Source organism: Struthio camelus, chromosome 12, assembly GCF_040807025.1.
Source record: "Struthio camelus isolate bStrCam1 chromosome 12, bStrCam1.hap1, whole genome shotgun sequence".
In the NCBI taxonomy this organism is placed as follows: domain Eukaryota; kingdom Metazoa; phylum Chordata; class Aves; order Struthioniformes; family Struthionidae; genus Struthio; species Struthio camelus.
In genome coordinates, this window is record NC_090953.1 from 2,337,708 (window position 1) to 2,360,545 (window position 22,838).

The following is a 22,838-nucleotide window of genomic DNA, read 5'->3' on the forward strand; positions in this document are numbered from 1 at the left end:
CCCGGGGTCTAGGGGCTGCCAGGCAGCGCCGCCGCTCCGCAGCCCGGCGCCGGGGCCGCCATCAGCCGCGGAGGCGGGAGGTTGGGGGGGGGGGGGGACGGAGGAGGTGGAGGGGGGCGCCGCGGTAGGCAGGCTGCGCGGAGCGGCGCGGAGCAGCGCGCAGCAGGGGCGCCCCGTCCCCGCGGCGCCGAGCGCGGAGCCCTTACCGTGGGCACGTCGCTGGCCGCGCCGCGCCTGCGGAGGTGCCGGGGCGGCGGCGGGCGGAGCGGCGGCGGCGGCGGCGGCTCGGCTGCGGGCGGCGGGAGGCGCGGAGCCGCGGCGGGCAGGTGAGGAGTTTCATGAACGCTCCGGGGCTGCCGCCCGCCCGCGTCCGCCCGTGCCGAGATGCAACAAGAGCAGTGACCACCCGCGCCACCGAGGGAGGATCCGGATCCTTACTTGGAGACGCTGCACATTGATCCGGTGACAGCTAAAATAACGGGAAGACACACCCACTTAGCACCAGCATATTTACATTAACTGCCTCCGGGACCCCGCGGACGTCAATCACCGATGCGCTCCAGTCAATCACGGCGCTGCTTTAAGGCACAGCGGCGCGGGGCGGGGGGGGGGGGGGGGTGAGGGGCGCGGGGGGCCGCAGGCGAGCGGGGACCCGCCCGGGCTGGCCAAGGTAAGAGCGCGGCCCGGGGCCCGGTCCGCACCTGCGCCGCGCTCCGCTCCGCTCCGCGCAGCCCGCGGCTCCGGCGGGGCCGCCGCCCGGCCAGGCACGGCGGGCGGCGGGGGCACCGCCGGGGGGGGGGAGATATTGGGGGGAAGGCACGGCTCGTTGAAAGTTTGCGGGGGGCTCGGGGAGCAACGAAAGGAGGCGCCGCGTTGGGGCGGCGGACGGGGCCCATCGAAACCGCGGCCGCGCCGCCGCCGCCCGCCCGCCCGCCGCGCCGGGGCAGCGCAGCCGCGGCCCGGGGGGGCTCCCCGGGCCCGCAACGAAATCGCCGGGCGGCGGCGACGGCGGCGGCCGCGGCCGCGTTTTTCGTTCGCCGCGGGGGCCCCCTTCCACGCGGCAGGGCCGCGGCCGCGGAGCGGCTCCGCGCACCCTCCTCCCCCTCCCGGCGCTGCCGCGGCCCCGGCTGCCAGCCCGCGTGGGCTCCCGCGCCGCGCCCGTCACGGACACGTTAATTAAACTGTAATTAATCATCGCGTCCGGCCCCGATCGGAGCAATTACACTGATCAAACAGAAGTTAATAACGGCGCGCCGCGCCCCCACCTCTCACTTTTGTCACCCGCCCCCGCCAGCGCGGCCGGGATGGCCGGGAGGATGCGACGCATCCGCCGCGGCCCGCAACGCGGGCGCGGAGATGCCGATCGCCTCCGCGCTCCTCGGGCACCGCGGCTGGGCCGGCCCCGGCCCCGGCCCCCTCGCTGCCCCGGCCTCCCCGGGCAGCGCGGCCGCTCCGCGGGGCTCCGCGCACCCCGCGCATCCCGCCGCGGGGTCCCGCGAGGCCCCGTCGGGCCGGGCGGACGCGGGCCGGGGTCCTGCCGGCCGGGCCTTGCGGCGCGGCCTTTTCGCACGGATCACAGTCCATGTCGGTAATTATTCCTCGCCTTTTAATTATTTAAAGCCCCCCCCCCCCACCACCACCACCACACACACATACACAGGCGGCTGCTGCGGGCGCAGACCGGGCGGACTGAGGAGCCGCCGAGGGCTCGGGCCCGGGCAGACCCCGCCGCCGTCGGGGTGCCCCGGCCCCGTGGGGCTGGGGGGGCCGCTGCCTCCTCCCGCTGCGGGGTTTCGCTGTCGTCCCCGGGCCGATAAATACCGGGCTGGCTGCGGGAGTTGCGGGGTCCGTCTGCGGTGGACGCGGGGCTGCGAGGGGCCGGGGCGGCCCGTCGGGGGACCCGAGGGGAGCTGCGCCCGGCCACCCCTGCCCTGCCCGTCCCCGGGTCCTGCCCCAGGCCTTGCGGCCGAGCCCGGCCGGCCCTGCTCCCCGGCCCGGCTGCTCGGGCCGGCGCAGCGGAGCCCGCTCGCCCCGACGGCCCTGCCGGCAGCCGGAGCCCCGGGGCCGGAGGCGGGGAGCTCCGCGGCCGGCCCCGCCGCTCCGGCCGCTCTCCCTGCCGGCTCCCCGCTCCTTGCAGCCGCCGTATCTTTTAACAGTTGAATTGACTGCAGTTTTTGTCAGTTAATTAGGTTTAATTTACATAATTAGTACAGTATAAAGAGTATTGGGGATAATCAGGAGGTACGTCTCGCTTACTGTGTAAACACGGATTCGGAATTAAAAATCAGATGTAATTAAGGCGTGTGCGCGCGGCTTTTAATTGTAATGAATTTCTAATTAAGGCTCAACGATCGCCGCACGCGAGAGCCGGGACGTTTGCGGGAGTCGCCGCCGCCCCGAGGGCGCGCCGGGGGCTGCGGGCCGGGCGCAGGGTGCGCGGCCGCGGAAGGGCCGCGGCGGGCAGCGGAGCGGGGCGGGCCCCGGCCGCGAGGGTTGCGGCGGGCAGGGCGGTGCCCCCCGACGGGCCCCGACGGGCCCCCGGCCGGCGCCGCTCGCGGGCGAGGCCGGCGGATAATTTAGGTTAAAACTTAGGGAGCCGTGTCACGGGTGTATAAATAAATAATCACCCGGGGACGGCCGCGAAAGGCCCTTCTCTCCTGGAGGGCTGTGCCGAGATTGCCACATAAATCACGGCGGTCTAATTCAGTGGAAGTTTAATAAACGCCTCCTATTGGAAATGAATGTTCCCCATTTAACAGTTGTATCAGCACCATATAAAACCATGACCCCAATAAATTTAATTTTAGAGGCCGATCAATCCGGGCTTCTCTCTATCGATCCGCAGCGGCTCTGCGCATTTACAGCCTCTTCCGCGGCCCTTCCCGGGGAGGCGGGGGGGAAATAGCGTTTCGATTAGACTCTTTATTAGGAAAAGATTGCTCCGAGAGGCCTGAAAATTAAACGGTGACATTTTAATTACTGGACATTGACAAAGGAAGCGGGCGGCGGCTCTCTGCGGGCCGGACACCCTCCCCCGACCCGACGTGCTAAGCACCCCGCGGAGGCCGAGGGGCCGGCAGAGCCCGGCGGCCGCTGGGGGCCGCGGACCGGCTCCTCCCGGGGCTCCCGACGTGCCACCCCTCGGGGCGCCCCGGGCCCTGCCCTGCGCCCTGGCCCCGCTCCCCGGGGCCCCTTCGGTGCATCTGGGTCTCCTGCCACGTGACCCCCACCCCGGGCACCTCCTCTATACAACCTGGGTCCCCCTCTATGCACCTCAGCCACCCCCTGCCGTGCGCCCCCTCTATGCAGCCCAGCTTCCCCACCATACAGCCCCTCTATGTACCCCGAGTCCCCCACCATGCACCCCCTCTGGGCACCCCGGCTTCCCCGCCGTGTATCCCGGGTCCCTCCCGTGCATCCCCTCTGTGCACCCTGGACCCCCCCCCACCGCATCCCCTCTATGTATCCCGGGTCCCCCCCAGTGCACCCCGTCTATGCACCCCAGTTCTCTGCTGTGCTCCCTGGCCCTCTGCTGTGCGCTCCCTCCATGTACCCTGGGTCACCCACTGTGCTCGGTCCCTCCCTGCAGAGCGCCTCCTTGCTGCACCCCAGGTCCCCCTGCATGCACCCCCTCACCACACTGAATCCCCCCCCATCGTGTCCTTATTGCAGGTGCCCGACCTCCCCCCCCAACCCGCCACGCTGCCTCCAGGCCCCCCTGACGGCGGTGCTGCCGTTCACCTCCTTTTTGGCTGAACAAGCCCTCCCTGTACCGTGCCTGCCGGCTCTAAATCTGCCTAATTCCTCCCGGCCGGCACGGCGGCTCGGTGCGAGGGGATGCTGCGGAATGCAATGTACCCGATCGATAGACACGACTTTATTGATTAGGTTAAAACAGCGCCTTCGCGGAGACGGAGCGGGATGAGCTGAGGGCAGCAATTAACTCTGCCTCCCCCCCGCCACACACCCTGGGATGAGCCTAGGCCGGGGACCCCCCGGGCCCGCCGCCCCCCGGGCCCGCCAGGACACAGCCGCACTCACCTGGGTGCGGGGCCCGGCCACCTGCCTCGGCCGGGAGTTTTGTCTTGGCTGCGGAGAAGTTTTCCTCTTCCTGCCTGCCAAAGCCCCAGACATCCATCTGCCATTAAACATCTCCTGGGCTGACCAGCTACTTATAAACCTTGAACTTTTGCTGCAGGACTCCACAGCGAGAGCAGCCGCGATGGGGTATAAGCGAAGCAGAAGCTGCTCCAGTAGCCGGTAAGGCTCAATCTATAAATCCTGTCCTTAGTGCACACTTGTAGTTTATGGCAATACCCTTTACTGAAGGTAAAACACCCCCAGGTCAGTGCAGATCCTCAGCAGTCGTACAGCAAGACTCCAGCTGCAATTTTCTGGGAGGAAAGGCACAGACCTTTGAGCTTTTCTTCTCTTAAAACGAAAAATTCCTTTAAATTCGATGTGCTCAAATTATTCTTTCTTTTTTTTTTTTTTTTTTTTTTGCATGTTAGGCTTTTGCAGACCAGGCCGAGCGGTGCTGAGCAGCCCTGCGGTGAGACAGCGGCGAGCCGGCAGAGCAGGGCGCTGCGCGCGGGCGAGAGGCACCGCTGGGCTGCGCTCACCCTGGGGCCAGCAGCCACGGGTTGTCCTAAAAAAGCTGCGAGGGGGCACGGCGCCCCGCGGCCCTCGGTCTCTGCACGCGCAGCTCCTCTGCCCCCCGGCAGCACCGGCGGGGCCGGGCGCCCCGCGGCCGGGACGTCGCGCCCAGCTGCAGAGGATGCGCCAGGCTCTGGCAGGGACGCGCTGGTGTCCAACGGCAGCACAGGGCAAATAGCAGGGGAGGGCAAAAGGGGGCCGCGGGGGTCAGGAGGGACAGAGGAGACGCAGGGATGGACGTGCAGCTGCCTCCTGTTCAATAGCTGCAGCTCCCGCTTTGGCTCTGTGCTTAGGCAACGGAAAGCCACCCCTAAACCAGCTCGCGTAAACGATGGGGGTCTCCCGCGCACCCTCTGGAGAGGCGGCGAGTCCTGAGCTGGTTGCTCTGCAGCTCTCAGAGAGACGGGCTCATTTCTGAAGTGCTGAATTCGGACCAGCGCCAGCCCCTCGCCGCGGGGAGCCGAGGCCCGCGTCCCCCGGGCGGGCCGGCCCCGGCAGCCGCGGCAGGCTGGGCGCCGGCAGGGACCGGCGGCCTCGCCGGCTGTCTCACCTTTTTGGCTGTCTCACCCTTTTAGCCGCTGCTGCTTGCACACCGCAGCGGGAGCAGGAGCCTCTGCGCAAAGGCGTTTGTCCCCAAGGGGCTGATGAGCTCTTTGCCGTACAGCGGTCTAGCGCGGCGCGGTGTAGGAGAGCCTGCTTCAAAATCCTTCACCTTGTACTTCACTGCCCAACAAGTCTGAGGGTGTCTCGGCTCCTGCTCGGCGGGGACCAGCGGCAGCAGACGCTGCCCCAGGGACCTGGCCGGAGGGGCGCGCGGGGGCCGAGCACGAGGCTCGCCCTCAGCAGACAGCAGCTCCCGCAGCCGTGGCTCAAAGGCACCAGATTTCACCTACTCTCTGCAAGACTAGCTTTTTTTTTTCCCCCTCCCTGCAGCAGCAAAGACCAAAATTCCCAGATTTCGCTTCAAACTTGCCCCACGTCCTCTCTGCGCCCTAGAGAGGCGGAAGGGCCGCTGCAGGCAGGCCCGTTTGCTGTGCGCCTCCGGTTCGACTTTCACCGTAGGGGCCACAAAGCTCCATGAGTCAGGAAAACACACGCGCTACTCCCGGAGTCCATCCTCCAGCTTGCTTATGCTCTCAGATGCCAGAGAGCGCAAACGAAGCTCCGAAGAGCTGCTTCTCCTGATTGCTCAGTTATTAAGGTTAGGGCCGCTGCCGCCTTCGTCTGGAGCAGCCTGGGAAGAGGGACGGGTCGGCGGCAGCTCCGACTTCCTGAAGCCGCAGCATGCTGCAATTCCCCCTTTCTGGTTTCTTCGCCAGATGCACGCACACACATACACGCGCGTGCACACACACACACACAGCTTTTCAGGCTGTTAGTCGGAAAACAAAGACTGACACTTTGCCTTTGGAAAGCTGGCAGTCGGATGTACTTGGCTAAAGGATACAGAAACAAAATATTTTCTAAAAGCCTGTGCTGCGCTTAAGGGAAAACCACCCCGGGCTTGTCTCGCAGGATGAGCGTCGCCTGGCAAGATCACAGGCAGAGGAAAGCTGAAAACATTTGAAGTTTCGGCGCAGATGGAACACGTTTTCGCAGAGCCTGCAACCCCCCCCCCCCCAACATGCTCCCATTTGGGACTGGTTTTAACGGTACCGCTACGAGTGCCGTTGCAGGGCGACGAGAGCGGCAGCGAGGCTGCTGGGGAAGCCCGCGAGCGAGCCGGGGGGCGGAGGAGCGGGGCTGGGGGTTACCGGGGGGGTTTGGGGGGCAGGCAGCGCCCTGCAGCACCGCCGCGCTGAGCTCTTCGGCGCTCCCCACGCGCCCCTGCGCTGCCTGCTCAGCAGGCCGGGGGGCTGGAAGACCGCTGCATTTTCTGCAGGCTTTTCAGCCTATGACCTGGCCTGATTCGGGCTCCAAAAAGTCGCAGCAGCGAAGCCGCCCGGCGGCCGAGGCGCCGAGAGCAGCGCTCTGCTGCACCCGGCCTTCGAGGGCTGCTTGGTAGGGAGCGAAATCTCCCTGCCCGTTCGTTTCCCGTCCCTGGCGCGGGTTTCGGGGCAGAGACGATGCTAAGCGGAAGCGGGGAGGGGGCAGAGCACCTTGGGCTCGGCTGGCGGCAGCACGTGCCACCGGTCTTCGCGGTACCCAAGTCACCTCTGTGCGCGCAGCCCAGCACCGGCGAGACCGGCCCCAGGCCCCGTTTCCAGAGCCCAAACCCGGCATCGCGGTCAGAGCGATCCCAGGCTGCTTCTGCGGGATCCCAGCTCCCCCCGGGACTCCTCACCCGCTCCCCGTGATCCAGAGAGCCCACCCCAAAGGCCCGAGACCCGACCGTCCTGCCAACGGCGGGGACCACGGCCAGACCGGCTGGGACGAGGAGCGCAGCTTTCGCCCGCTGGCCTGCTTTGTCCCCTCGCCCAGCCTTAAATTCGCCCTCCGGGGCGGGGGGGGGGGGTCTACGCCACCGCTCAGCGAGGAGCGGGGCGGAAGCGGTGCTGCGGAGAGGATCGCCCATCGCTCGTCCTCCTCCCGCCCCTCAAACCCCTGCGATTCAAGGACTTGGGGAAGGAAAGATGACAGAGGCCCCAAACTTGCACAATGATCGCTGGATTGATTAAGTATACTGATGAAGACAGCAAGGTTAATACCCGTGCCAGTGAATTATAATACTGTCAGCCTGTTTGCTGGGAGATTTTTCACAGTTGCATCAGCTGGCATCCCGGACAGATTTTCAGGGTGGCGTCTTCCCCTCCCGACCTGTCTGCCAGGGAAAGCGAGAGGAAAAGCCTTGGTTTTACTCACTTTTAAACTAAATCTGAGGGAGAGACTTTTTATCCAGAGAAAGCTAATGCAAACTGTTAGAGATTAAATAAATGAAAGAGCTGCCTCTAGTCTGGTTGGCTCAAAAGGAGGAAATTTGTCTCACTTTAGAAAAAGGACCTGAAGGTATTGGTCACGTTGACTCATTCATTGTACTGTTATCTGCCAGGGAGGTTGTGACATCAGAGCAATTAAGACAAACTTTGGTCTATAAGTTCATGCCTGCAAACTCTACACTTCAAAAGAAGACAAACGATCCCTCCAAGGAAGGAAACGAAGTATTTTCCAGACTACTTCCAAAGTAATATTTAGGATTTGCAGTGGTTCAGGAGGAATTTTTCACTGCAAGGGTTTTTTTTAAACTTGCCGGTATATAATAAACTATCTATCTCAGCTTTTTTAACAACATTTTATTTCCAGTGCAAAAACAAACAAACAACACCTCCACCTCATCCCCAGCAAAATCACATAAATACTTAATCTGCTAACCTAAAACTCAGTTTATACACTGAGCCTGTCTTTTACAGTCCCCTTCTCTGTTTATGTTTTTGTAATAAGCGTCTTAACACAAGGACTGATTAAATATGTGTCAATCTGTTGCGACAAAAAACACAGAAATTGTAGGAATAAAAAATACCTAGTGGAGATACCATAATTCTTTGTCTTGCCTTTATGGTAACAAGGAGCCTGAGAGCCTTTGCTTGACCGGAGCAAAGCCGGAGCAGCATGCAGTGCTCCCGCACAGCAGTTTGGAAGACGAAGGGCGACCACGACTTGCAGATCCTCCCTGGGGATGGAGGACTCCCATGGCCAAGGCCCAGGGCAGGTGTCCCCACCAGCCTCCACTCCGTGCCCACTCACCACGCGCTCCTCTTGCTCGACTCAGGCTGCTGGAGGCTGCCACGACCCATCACGCGACGGGGCAGAACGAGGGCTCAAGGCAGAGCTGAGACAGGCAAGATGCTCTCAAGCAAGCGGCAAACAGCTCTGCTGGTAAATAAAACCCTTGGAGGGGGGCAAGTGGCATAGCACAGCTTGTGCCCCTGCGTGGGCTCGCTCCGCTGAGCGTTGGTGGGACGGCGCGTGAGCCTTCGCCTTGGCCCCCAGCTTCCTCGCACAGACGTGGCAGCGGCGCCTTCGCCCTCCCCGCGCTGCAGCCCCCTGCCCAGGGCTCGCGCCGGTGCAGCCCCGCGCTCTGCCGCGCACCCCACGGCCCACCTCCCCCGTTTCCCGAGCGTTTAGGAGGGCACCGTCCGCCTTGACCTCCCTCTCTGCCTCAGCAAGGCCATCACGGCGCGGACCGAGGTCCTCGTCGGCACCGACTGACCTGCGCGGCGCGCGTGGGCGCTTGTTGGCGGCTCCCCGGAGAGACCGGGGTCTTGCTCCGGCTCAGCCCTCGGAGCAAACCTGATCCAACTGCACAGCAGCAGGCGACCAGGAGCACAGCGAGACACCGACGGCCGTTTGACAGCGTGACTGCGGACAGAGCCAACATGCTTTTATTGGGGAAGGGCAATTCCTCGCCTCCTCCCACGACGGGCAAGTCCAAGCACTCTTTTTTTTTTTTTAAAAAAAACAAAAACAAATACACTTTGAAACAAGCATTTTGTGGATGCCTGCGCTCAGGGACAGCCAACAACTCCTTAAGAAATCCTCCAAACAGTCAGCATGTCATTCTTACAATAGCAAAAGACTAACAGTTAAAAAATACTCTGGAGCCATGAAATATACAATACATTCAATAACAAAAAATATAGATATAAAATACTTGCTTTAAGGCTGTGTACAGTTTAACTGAAGATTATTTGAGGACATTAAATTGCTCAGCAATAAAAGAAACATGTGAAGAAAACTCCTTAATGTGGGGGGGAAAGGCAGCAACATATCCTGGAAGATTTTTGTTGATGCTTCCATAAACTATTTTTTAGCAAAATATGATCCAGACACACTGACAGTCCAAGCTGTGGGGCTGGTTCTGCTCGTGCCAGGTGACCTGCTGTCCGGTGCGCTGCGGTGAGCCCGTCCAGCTCACTGCGGTCCTTGGCTCGATCGCCGCTCTTCTAGCATCCGGCACACCCACATGGACACGACCTCGGCGTTCCCATCGTTGTACTGCACGATGAAGGGGTGGCCCTGGGAAACGGCACAGGCAGAGTTAGCTGAGACAAACACAACTCTGCCTTAAAAAAAAAATATATATATATATACATATATATTTCTAATTTCCTAAAAAAATACATCAGAACATCTCGTGGCCACAATCACAAAAATGCAGTAAAAGACTGGTTCAATTGAGTGAACTTTTGCTTGGATCCACATTATCCACGTACACCGTTCACACAGAAACGCAAAGGCTGGGAGAACCCAGACTCTTTCCTGAGGCCGTAGCCTAGCGCTCCTTGAAAACACCAAATTTTTTCATATTCTACTAGTTCACCATGCTTTGGTCCAGCTCCTTTCCAGGACGACCTGCCAGGCTCTTCAACTTTTAAATAATATTTTGGTAAAAAGATATTCTGACAAAAACACTTATCCATTAATTTCTTTGTAAAGGTCTGTGATCTCTTAATTTCAAATCTTATAACAGCCCCTTTTTATAACCCTTTCTCATTTATTAACATCGTACTCTCCTTTGTCTAAACGAAATCAGAAGAGTAATTGTGTTGGCAACCTGAACTGCTCCATCTATGGGGCAGAGACTGAATCGTGCCATTTGGCACATGAAAACACGCACCTGTGTGAACGCTACATTCATTTATATCCGTGTCCTCGACTTATGTTGGTAGAAACCTCATGCCATACCCCTCCATACATCCTTCATCCCTTAAATGGATGGTTCTACAAATCACCTAAAAACTGATTTCCCTCCAATGTTAAGTCCCTCTTATTTCCTGGCCACTGATTTTTGTGCCCGTAGCTGCAGGAGCACCAGGCGCCAGCGTCCTGCAGCACTTACCTGGTGCTCCATGCAGGGAGGCACTTCATGTTCCTGTGAGCTAGCAGGTGTCATTTGGAGCGATCAGTTGACAAAGAAATGAAAATCTCACTTAACACAACTGAAATAGGTCTTCATGAGAAGCTACTGCAGAAAACTACAGTATAACGGAAAGAGGGATAAGTATAAAAAAAATTCTCGCCCGGGAATTCAATGGCTACTGCAGACACTGGAAGGCTGCATCTCAGACACCTCGCAAAATCAGAACAGCACCTCAGGAGGAAACAAAAATATGGCCTGCAATTTCGGCAGCCAGCTCATGTCTCAATCTGGCCACATTCCTAGAGATGGGAACATGCCATCTTCGAATGAATCTCAAATGAAGTATAAAAATCCACAGGAAACCCAGTACCGCAATTATATAAATGGCTGAAAGAAAGCATTCGCCAGGAGAAACCATCACAGATGATGAAAACCTCTACTCCAAATCACTCAAAAGCAGCTCAGTTTTTGCAACACTAAGCTTCATAGTTCTTGCAAACAAAGCCTGAAAATAATCAGAGTAGATGTGTCGGGGAGCCTTTGGGGATGGTGACGTACATGTGGGAATTACCAGCGTGCCCAGCACGATGCCAGTCCCGGCAGTGAGCGGTGGCAATGGGCACACTGAGAACGAGAGCCAGGCTGTGCAGGGCCCGCAAAGCCTGGCACTCGGCTGGGCGAAGATGGTACCGAGCGGAGCAATGAAGCAGCACTGGGCTAAATAGAGCACAATAAATCCTCGCAGCGCCCGCTTGAAGCCATAAAACACTCTGTGGGCCAGGGCCAGCACGTGCAGGAGCCACAGGAATAAAATATGCCATCATCTACAAGAAATATGGAAGAAGCACGAGATGCTCTTGCTTCAACCCTTTGGGGTGACTGGAAACTCAGCTAAAACTTCTAACCAAAAAGTATGAGAGTGTGGAGAGCCCTTCAAAACTTACTGGGACCAACTCACTTGCTTTCCCAGTTAACCTTGTAGAAGACAGACGACAGGAATATTCTGGCGGAGTGACTTAGCTGAGCAAGAGGTTCACCTGCCAGAACAGGACACACCGACTAGGCCATGAAGGGCTGCAAATGTCACAAGAGTTTTATTTCCCTGCACTGACTTTTTGTGCCCTGAAAGCTGCCTGTCGAATAGCCCTGGGACTGAATTGCTCTGTAGCATGGGCCTGGCCAGCCACAACCCCAGGACTAGACAGAAGGGCAGCTTCCCTCCCTGCGCGGGCATCTCCAGGCGTCTCTGCCCACATCCTGGCACCTCCCCAGGCACCGGGCAAGGGCAGAAGGTGCAAGAGGCGTCCTGACCCAAGCCCTGCACGCACAGGGCAGAGCCCAGCCCTCTCCTCCACCCCACCAACTCCCGGCATCTGACATCTCAGCTCGAAACGGGTCTGCGTCCAGAGGCAGGAAAGACTTTGCCATCTGGATTACAGGAGGTGTTTCCTGAGCTCTGCTGCCTTTTGTTTTAAACTCAAGGGAGAAAACCAATGCAGAGCAGTCCCCATGCCTGGAGGATCCCCCAAAAACCATCATGATGAGGTCTTCGTTTCTTCCCACAGTGCAAATCCTGCTGCAATCTCCTGGTGGGAAAACCATGAATCTGGTCCCTTCACAGCGCAGACGGAGGAACAACATAGCAAGAAGCAAGACAAAGCTAATAAATAAATGAAGGAGAACTCATCAATAGCCAGGGAGAGCCAGTTCTCATTTCCACTCATCTCAAAGGGCTAATTCCCATAATTAAACTGGTGAGAGTCCAAGTGATAAGGCCCACAGACTTCAGAGAAGACATGAGGTGTATTACAAGGAAAGGATACGATTAGCAAAAGGGGGGAGGGTGTCCAAAAATGGGACAAGCAGAGAAGCAAGCGTGCCTGTTAGCTAGTAAAGAGTTGGGAGGTCACAGGAGAGGCGACTGCGTTGGTCAGGAGGTTTAGCGGCATAACCCCTCTGCCATAAAATAGATCTTACGTCAGAACTATTTAAGGAAACTTCTCCCCATCCTTCCATCCACCCAAGTGCAAGAGGCTCCAGAGATTTACGCTGCGACCCACACTACAAGCACGGTCAGACTTCCAGACTTAGCCCCTTGGCAGAGCGGGGATAATTTAATTTAAACCACTATACATCGGTTACCTCAAATACTATTCTGTGTAAAATTCCTTTTGTGTGGAAGTGCACGTACGCGTGCGCGTACCCCTCTCACGGGAAACACACCCCCGGCCTCCAAGATCTGCAGATACAAGCTGCAGAGTCCTGGATCTCCTCGCGAGGCGCCTTTCCTCCTTTTTGTCTCCAGGGTGTGTAACCGTCATACCATCGCGAACGTCAAAAACGCACTTTTGTGTGCTTAAATCTCAGCCGCTCTCCTGCTGCCTTAGCTGGACAGGCAGGCAGCCGGGCTTCGTACGTGGGGACCTGCAGACACGGTGACCTCCCCAGGGTGGATTCCACCCCACAGGGGCCAAGCGCAAGCTCTGAGCATCACTTGCCTCCCCTCTGCCCCGGGAGGCAGGAGGGGAAACGCACCCAGGCGCCATCCGCAGCTCCCTCTCGCTGCATCTGCCAAGGGCGACACCGAAACGGGGCCCCGGGCGCCTGCCGGCAGGATGGCTGCAGCCGCCCCCGGCCACGGCGCGCTCCTCGGTGGCCCCGCGCGGTTCAAACCAGCGGATCACCCGACCCCCCGCTGGCTGAGGGTCTCGGCCTGACTCTCGGGTGATTACAGGTTTCAAAAGGAAAGTCAGTTCAAAGAACTCGCTTTCCCCGTCTCCGGTTCGTCAGCGCTTCCCGCAAGGCTCAAGCCGTAAGCCCTTAATTTTATCTTGAGGCCTTTGAAATTGTGGGCAGCTGCTACCTGCCATTTCAATCGACCTTTCTGAGTTTGCTCTTCGTAACTCCTACAGAAATAGATGTTTTCCCCCAATATTCAATTTTTTGAAGCAAATTGCTTCCTTTCAGCCTTTCTAAGCTGTAGACAGCAACTTTAAACTTGACAGGGAGCTGTGAATTTCCCATGCCGGCAGAGGCGAGCGCGCTCACACACAGTCACTGCTTGCGAAACGGGCCACCAAGGAAGAGGAGCGTATCCAGAGGTTTCGGGAGTCCATTCGAGAGCTTGGAGGACAGCAGCGTAGAGCTCAGCGCTACCAAGGGAAGACGAACGCTCTTAAAATGATGTGTTTAAGTACACAGATGCTCACGGCACTGAGCATATGGACAATGTCTTTTTCCCTCCAACACCTGGCTATTAGAAGTCTTTTACTGTGGGCCTGAATGTCTATTATTGGGAACGACACAGAAGGGAGACGGCACCCTCTTCTTTTTTTACCACTTACTCCAGACATCCCGCGTAGATTAGGGTTTTAATGTGTTACTTAACAAAGTCAATCTGAAATACTCTTGTTTTCATTTGATTCTTACCTATGAAAACAATTCAGGAGAGAGCACAATTGGGAACCCAGCGGCAGGAGTCCTGGAGTTTATTCCCAAGTTGCCATATACTTTCCAGTGTGACCTTCATAAAGCTGCTTAATGTCCCTCAGCCTCATGGTTAAACAGGGAATAAATGATTTTGACCTCTTGTGAGAGTGCCATGAGAGTCAGCGCATGCATCCTTTGTACAGCACTTTGGTGTTTGTGGGTGCAAAAGGTACAAGTGTAAGGTAAAGGCTTATTATAAGCAATATAGCCTAGAAATAGCTGTTTCACCTCTTAAACAAAACAACAGTCAAGGGCACTAGTGAGAACGAGGAAAGAAAACAATCAAGAGCCCACAGACAAGGAAGAGCAGATGCACTGGGGCAATTAAAAAAAAAAGCTATTAAAGACAGTCCGCTTCTCCCATGAATCTCCTTTACGATGGAGAGACTCCCTGCCGAGGAAGGCATCTCACACCCGTGTACCCTGGCAGTTAAGCTACTCACTCACACAAGCAGGGGAAATCTGCAGGATACGCAAGGTTTGGAACACCAGCTAGCCATGCTGTTAGTCCCAGCCGCTTTGTTTGGTGAGGTGATCTCACTGAAGCCTTGGGTTTTCCACACTCATTTTGCTCCCTAGGAATAACTTTAACTTGAAATTACCGAGCCTTTAGATTACTGTTTTGTTTTTAAACTATATCGCTCTAACGAGGATTTTTCTCAGGCTGAAGGGATATTTTTACTAGAGTTTGAATTTTTTTTTTATGAGGAACGTGAGAACAGAGATGCCCACCAACACTAAGTCTGCAGCGTCAAGTGGGATTGCATTTGCGACGCTTGGCAGACAAGCTCACGGCATGCTGAGGTGAGAAGCCAAGAGCAAGGTCACAAGTGTCATGGGATGTACAAGGTCCACGGACAGCCCATGCTGAAGTCTAGGCCAAAACCAAATTTCTGCTGATACCTGACCTCCCTAGCCCAGCGCAGCAACGTCCTGCCGCTGCAGTCATGCCTGCAACCATACACCAAGGAGTAATCCATAATTGTGGACAAGACACTAGTCCATCAAACTTGCCTTTGGTTTGCTTACAGCAACACACGAAGAGAAAATGCAATGAAAACTACGTAAAAGCTACTTGCAGTTAGCGCAGCATCCCGAAATGTGTCAGGGAAAACAAGTTAAACTTCCTCCAAAGTCCCAAATTACTGTGACTGCACCAGCAGCAGTCAGTTCTGCTCTTAGCAGCTTCTTCACAAGCTCATCCTGACACGTTCTCAACATTTTGCCGTTATTTGGCATCTAGTCCCCTATTTCCCCTTTCTAGGCATCTAGAGTACCGCAGTCATTAACTCCAAAATATGCTCCTCAAAAACCAGTGCCTTAAACTGGAGATGGTTTTGGAGGGGACAGTGGAGAGAAGTGGCAGGGAGATCAGATGGGGAGGAGAGGAAGCAGATGGGGAGGAGAGGAAGGAATGACAGGAAAAAACAGGTAAAAATCAGAACTGCTAGTGGAGAAATGCAGCTGCCCAGCTGCAGGTCCAACGCATGCCCAGGCTGCAGGATGGGGCCGCGATGAACTGTCACTTCAAGAAAGAAAGAAGCAAACTGAGCTGCAACACCTCGGACACCAGCTTTTCGGGAATTCTGGCCACTGAGCATCTCGGCAACAAATAAAAATCACCGGCATCAACACATCTCGATTCAACAGCGAGCAATATGTTCTAAAACAAACACAAGCAACCCGTTGCACTTAAATATTCTGGAATTGATCTATTTTGTTTGGCAAGGTAATACTGAAAAAAAAATTCAAGGCATGGAAGCTTGAAATGCGTTTGCAGTTGCAGCGAACAGTTTCTCACTGCCCTGGGGAGACGACGTTCTCCATTTGGTGTGGTGTGCATGCCTTTTTGTGCAGTCGTTCTTTTTTTTGACGCTGCAAAATTAGGTTACTTTCAGGACAGACAGAGGCCCCCAGCCCTGCCACCACATGCCCCGGGCAGCTGCCGAGTCGGGGCGCTGAGCTGCACCGGGCTGTCCTGCTCCAAGAGCAGGCTAACACCAGCAGAGAGCACAGCTCTTTTTTTCACTAACGTCCATCTCCACTCGTTGCAAAGTGGCAAATCAGGGACTAAGGTTAAACCTCCCATGGTAAAATCACTACAGTAGGTTCACGCCCTATCAGCGATGGTTCATCTGACGTTTGAGAGCCTCGGAAACACGAGAGCTCGCGGCAATGCTGATAGGCCTAATCACAGAGGGAAGCGTTTCACCACGGAAAGAGATGCTGCGAAGAGGAGCCCAAAGGTAGTGCGGTTTGTCCCCCTACCAGAGCTCATCCTGCCCCCACAGCATTTCATCTGTTTGCTTAGACCTCTACACATGTTCATCACGGAGTAGCAACTATCTCCTTGACAAGTCTTAAATACTCAGTATTAAAATTTCCTGTTAATCAGTAGGTCCAACACATCCCGGGCAGCAGAAAATATACTGAAGAGCTATCACCAGGCAGCTCCATCGTACCGGCCAGGGTCCTGGCTCGGCCGCGTCCTGGCACGGGGGTCCGGCGCAATCTGCCGCTCGGCTGCACAGCGCTTGCAGCGGGCAGGGGAAGGCGGCTGCCGGCGAGCGCGGAGCCGCTCGTAGCGGAAAAGGTCAGGCAGGACGGGGCCGGGGATAGCCACAGAGTGAGTGTCAGCCAGCCTAATTTTGTGTGTCAACTCTGAAAATTAGATAAACAATGACAAACCAGGCTTTTTAAATGAACTTGTCTCATCTCGTTCTCTTGATAAAGGGTACATTTCTCAAGTTGCAGTGTCCCACCAGACAGGTTAACTCTTTCAAAGGGGAGCCCCTTGCAGAGGGTGATGTAAACGATTTAAATATCTGACACAAAATTAAAAGGGCACTGTCCCCCTGAGCACACAGCTCTGGTAATTCCAAGTCGTTGCCCACAAACCATCAATCATTTAGCCCAGTCAATTAAGCTGCCATTATTCAAGGGTAAAAGTTCCATAATTTTATCTACCCTTAAAATTCAGCAATTTGCTTTCACGGCATTCTCCCCAGGTCTGAGGAATCATCGTTTCTGATATTAACCTGCCCGCAGCTTATCGCAACGGTTTTAAATTGCGTCCTCGGCAGGACCGCAGACACGCGGGCCGTCTCCAGGCCGGCGGGCACACGCGCGGCGCTGCTCCCCGACCTGCTCACGGGCATCCTGGTTAGGAGCAAGGGCGACGCAGGGAGAAAAAACATCCTGCTCAGGGGAGACAAAAGTCGCTCCGAGAAATAGCTGTGATACGCGGCCTACGCACCACTCATAGCCCCAAACCTGGGCTTCAGAGAGCCTCTGGCTTCAGCAGAGCGACGCATGCCTCAGCAGAGGCGTACGGTGCCTACCGCCTACCTACAAGTCCAGGGAAGAGCAAAGCTCCGCTCTGCTGCACGAGACACTGCTCCATGCTGCCCCGCTCGCCTTCGCTCCTGCGGCACCCACCGCAAAACGCTCGAGCTGGAAAGCACCTCGTACGGCGAGGTTTAGACCTACACGGCGGCACCGAAACACGGCCAGGAGCTAGGCTGACAATAAATAACATTGCTCTAAGCCATGCTTCTGCCATTTCAGAGGACTTCCTTAGGGCAGAGCAAGCGTGTGTTGATCGGGAGACTGGTTTAAAGGGTTCATGAAACAGGCTGCTGCCTACCGGAGCCAGGAGAACCAAAAAGTTAATTCCCATGGAGAAATACTGACCGATCCCCAATGTCCTCGTCTCCTGCCCCATCACTTGTGCGGACTTACAAGAGGGGGACTGGCAGGACTTGGCCAGGAGCGCCCGGTGAGCCCGTGCCCGGCCAGCTTGGCTCCGGCTGCCACCTCCAACACTCGGGGGCTGCCTGCCAACGTCCCGCACAGCGTCCTCCCTACAGCGAGGGGCGAGCTGCAACGACGGACCTGAACGTAACCCTGAGAAACACGGAGGAGGAAGGAGGGACAGAGAAGGGGTTGCAGAGACTGAGGCCTCGTGCTCACGACTGTCCAACACCCAAACGTAACCAGCGCACCTAACGAATTAGAAATGACGAGAGACCTCGCCGTTGCGCAGGGTACGGTGCCAAATAAACACGTCGCTGCGGGTTGCGACAGTGCCGTTCTTTAAGCGCCCTCTGTTATACGAACCCTCGCAGACTGCGCAGTGAAGGGACCGTGCCAAATTTATGGCAAAGAAGCAAAGACAAATTATGCATTTCATTTAAAAATCTGAATTCAGCATAACAAAAAACATAATAAAAGGAGCCCAACTGTTGCAAGCGCAGACTATCAAGACGACAGCAGTGCCCTTAGACAGCATTTCAAATACAGTTTATTAGTGTGTGATATGAAAAGGGTATTTTTATTGCATGATATAATGCAATGGGACCTTGGGCGCTCTGCAGAAGGACCTTGCACTCAGAAGTGTAATGAACCCATAGTCCAAAAAACATTATACTGTACATTAACCTATCATTAATGGCACATTAGGGCTAGGGGCATTGCACGCTTGCTGGTCAGGGCTCCATCAGGACAGTATGGAGGAAACCACAGTCTTCACGGGCTTAAAACAAATAGAGAAAATAAATATTACTGATGGCTACAGGCTGCTTTAAGGGAAACTCACTCTCCACTTAACATGCCATTTTGATGCCATTTTTTGAAAAGTGGGGAGAGAAGACTGTGCAGCAGTTTATTAGGCAATATGAGAAACGGCACACCACTGCTTCACAGCCCCACGTCGCGTGGTGCGTGAGACACGTCAACCAGAGCTTTTCCTCTGCCGAACGTGGCAGCTCCGAGCGCTGGGGCATCTTTCAAGGACAAAACGAAAACTGGAAGCGGGCTCTCCTTCCCTGCCATTCCCTAATCCCTGCGGATATCGCCAGTGCTTCCTTGTCTGTAGGAGCTGAGACGCAGGAGGAACACAGGCCTTGGGAAATCCCGGCTCCCCTCGCGGCAGCTCCTCACTCCCTCGAGCCAAGACAAAAGCGCAAGCAAGTGTTCACAGTCGAGGCGATCGATGCTGCTTTGCAGCCTCTGCACACATCCCTTTCCGCCCCAGGTGGCTGCACCCCAGAGCTGTTTGGCAGACCCCTCGCCCATGTCCGCACTAAGCGTAACCCAGCAGCAAACACGACCAAATCGCGACTTCGGTTATCCTCCTGGATTGGTCTCCACAGCCAAGATCTCCCATGGCTTCCTCCACTAGAGGTGCCACCTTTGCTCAAAGGCAGCACGATCAGATGGCCATAGCGCAAACGTTAAAACAGAAAAGCCTGGCTGGCAACTCGGCCCTTGCCGGCTAAAGGGCTGCAAACCCTGCAACTCTGGGAAGGGAGAACTTGGCTGTAAAACAGTGGACCACAGGTATCATCCCCACTACTTCTCCAGTTGCTGCTGCTGTTTCTGTGCTATTTACCGCTCTCGTAATTAACTGAGGGCGCATGCTCCGGAGGAAATCCTTACCACTCCCAGCGTGGATAGAAACAGAAACCAGGCCTCCAAAATGGCAAGCACAAATCCCCGCTCTGAAGCTGCACTGTCTTCCCGGGACACCCGGAGAGACGAGGTGCTCGAGTAACCCAAACTACCGCAGCCTGGCCCTGCGTCCCTCCCCAATGACCCCAACACACAGAAGATTTCGGTACTACTGCCTCCAGTAGTGGAGGATTTTACATCTAGAGCTTCTGCCTCCAAGGACAAGCCAAACTAAATGCTGCTCTAATTATCTGTGCTAGCTATCCACAAGGCCAATTTCTGCTCCCACAGCCAGGAATAGCAGCTAGGAATCCTCAGGCCAATACTCTATAGCTGACTCCCAAATTGTTGCTAATTCACGGGCAGAGACGGTGATCGAGATCCCCTGTGGGGCTGCTCCATGCAGCAGGCTTGCCTCCACCACTCACTTCTAAGACTCGATTGGGGTAAAAAGTCTGAAGCCTTCAAACACTTGCAGTGATCCATGGAGACCTGGAATAGGTACTCAGGTAAAAAGACCCCGCAAGACACTGTATTTAAGTGCACTCTGGCTGTTGCATCCCTTATTTCACTTTTGCAATTTTAGGATGCATTTTGGTCATAGCAACTAACCTTTCACAGAAAAGGCTGGGTGTTTGAAGTGCTGGAAACAGCAGTGACCGGGAGGCTTGGCATGTCTAGAAAGCATGTCTCAAGCGTCTGAAAGCTCCAGCAAGGTCCCCTCTTGCTTAACAGACCTCCTCCTCCACATAGGAGACCTCCTGGTCTCCCTCGCGGTACCTGCAGTGATGGGACTCGGTATGTCAAATCACAGCCAATCCGGCCGGAAAGCATTATCTTTTCCCACTCACTTGCGTGTCCGGGTTTGAACGGGTACCAAGGGCTTAGTGGCCGAGTTCTCTCTCCCACTTCCTACCCTCACAACATTGGCTATTCAGGGCAAGGACTGCCCCTTGCCGGGCTCGGTACCAAATTCAGCATAGCAGAGGGCCTCCTCTCAACCAGGTACTAGAGTGAAAGCTCCCATAGCAGAGGCCAAACGCACAGTGCTTCAAATACATCTGCAGGAGCCTGCAAAACAGGCAAGCGGAGCGCCCAGGCAGTCCAAGAACCAGAAACAAAACCACCCCCACGACAACTTCTCAGAGTTTCCCACACCCATGGGCACACCACCTGTAGCTTCTGCTGGCTTTGAGAGCAGAAAGGACTGACATCAGGAACCAGGGAACAGCAGGGTACCAAAAAGGGTCAGAAAGCTGCAATGAGCAGTGGCATCTTCTGGGTGCACATGAAGCGGGGATAAGAACACATCTTACAAGCAAAATCAAGTGCCGCTAGTCTCCGTGAAGTTTCTGCTCTCCTTCCTCATTCCCTTTTTCTGAGCTGTGAATAGCACAGCCCCAGCCTGCTAAACGCTTCCACGCCGAGTGTCAGAAAGTGGTGAGTTTTGTTTGTTGCATGGCCTCCCTAACATACATTGTAATTAAAATGTTGATTACTAAACAGTTTAAATATATGACAGACAATGCAGTTAAAGCCTACAGTTAGGTCAATATGTGATTTAGATTTGCCATTTAAAAACTCTCATTTAAATTTTGCATACATTAATCACTACCATACTTCAATGTTCTGATATCCACCTGACTACACTATTAAAATAAAACTTGCTGCCCCAGGGAAATCCTACTTATTCTTAATTGTTTCGAGGCTTTGATGGGCTTTTAATCTAAGATTAATTTATGCAATTTTAAATAACTCTTCTTATGATTAATAAGCTTGAAAATTAAAAGGAGTCTAAAGCAATTATAATGAGCATTTGGTCATAACCTCATTAGGAGAAGGAGTGAAGGATACAGCTCTGGAATTCTTACAAGACTACAATTTAAGGTTACTTTCAGAGGAGTCAAACATAGTTCTTGAAATTGCAAAGGCAGATTAGCCTAGGTCAGTGTTAGAACCGTGGCTATCTAGATTAGCACTCTAATGGTTTTATCCCTCTGATGATATTTAAGATGGTGAAAAGATGGTACAAAGTGTATCAGACAAAATGATAAATGAATAATGCTACTAAGCAGTTAAGTCTAGGAGCTAGATTTTCTGTTTACCATTATTTTTTCTTTTGAGGAGGATTCCTTTCCCCTTTTTTTTTTTGGTGTTTTTTTTTCTGTGTTTGTAGACTAACTTTTTCCAATGTAGTTCTACTTTTTATATGATAAAGTTAACTGGAAGTGCTTTAGTATTTTGGCATCAAGACGACTGCTACAATTTACGGACTTTATCTTTAAATAACGATATTTCCCAAGTGCAGCGGATGGGCTAAGAACAGCTTAACTTGTTATTTTAGTTCTGTGCAGATATTGCCATTGCCGAGTTCCTTGCCTCCATCGTAAGTCACAGGGAAGTCCCCGGTGGCCTGTCGCTCTCCAGCACTCTAAGGCCTGCCACCTGAAGAGGAATGGTCCACATGTCACACCTGAATTTGCACTTTTAAACAGTAATTCAGATCTCCTATTATGATTAAAAAACTTTAAAACAAAACAAAACCCCTCCTCTGAAGCTTTGGACATTGGCCATAGCGGAACGACGTGCTGATGGCCCTAAAAACAGTCCCCAGAAACCTCTTGTGCTCCTGGCTGATGTGTCCAGGCTGGATGCTGAGGACTACAAACTCGTCCTCAGATCCAGCATCAAGAGAACATTTTTCTTCTGGCCAGCTCAGCAGGACCTAGTGCAGCTACTCTGCCTTCTGCAGCATGGAGTTCAGACTCCTCAGTTCCTTCCTACTGCAGGGCCCGAAGGCACGTGTCAGTGCGTGTGTGCGTGCCCATGTGTGCGGGATTTCTGCTGTTCTCTTCCTGTGGCACACAGTAGTCTCTGGGGCTCCTTCTGTACTTCTGTCCTGAAGGTCTTACATTTATCGCAGAGTTTTGGTTTTGGCTATGGCACAGAGGGGTCTATTTGCCCACCTGCAGATCATTCTTTCCACAGCAGTTTTGCTTTTGATATTTGCTGTTAAACCAGAGACCGTGCTTGGTATGTCCCTTGGTGCTTAGCTAACAAAATGAGTTAACTCCCAGCAAAGGTATGTCTCGTGATGACTCTTCAAAGATTAAAGCATCCGAAATATAATTGAAGTGTGCTTTTGCAAGTGTTGCCGAGGTTAGGAAGAGCAGGAGAAGAGGAAAAGAGAGAGTGGCCCAAGGCTGAGCGAGTATGTCAACATTAGCAAGCTGTCGACAGCAGGAGCAGATCCGTAGCGTGAAACGGCTGGTGCAGTGTCGCGGGGATGGAGGAGGTTTGCTCTGGACCGGCTCTAGCCTGGGCTGTGCCTGGAGTGCTTTGCCCTTAGTTTCATTTGAAGTCAGCTCAACCCCCGAGCTTCAAGACCTCTCTGTGATGAGGATCAAAGCGTGGTATCTCTGAAGGATCAGGAGATTCACCGTGA

At 54.9% G+C, this 22,838-nt stretch overlaps 1 protein-coding gene across 8 annotated transcripts in view; it reads right to left on the reverse strand.

Annotated features, from left to right (window-relative positions):
* Positions 1 to 8,959: 8,959 nt before the first annotated feature.
* Positions 8,960 to 22,838, reverse strand: part of MAP2K5 (mitogen-activated protein kinase kinase 5) — a 146,117-nt gene continuing 132,238 nt past the window's right edge. For all 8 annotated transcript variants that reach the window (XM_068958133.1, XM_068958130.1, XM_068958134.1 and 5 more), the window contains one exon: positions 8,960 to 9,609. In XM_068958133.1, coding sequence (XP_068814234.1) covers positions 9,537 to 9,609 — 73 coding nt within the window. In that variant the 3' untranslated portion in view covers positions 8,960 to 9,536. The remainder of the gene's footprint in view (positions 9,610 to 22,838) is intronic.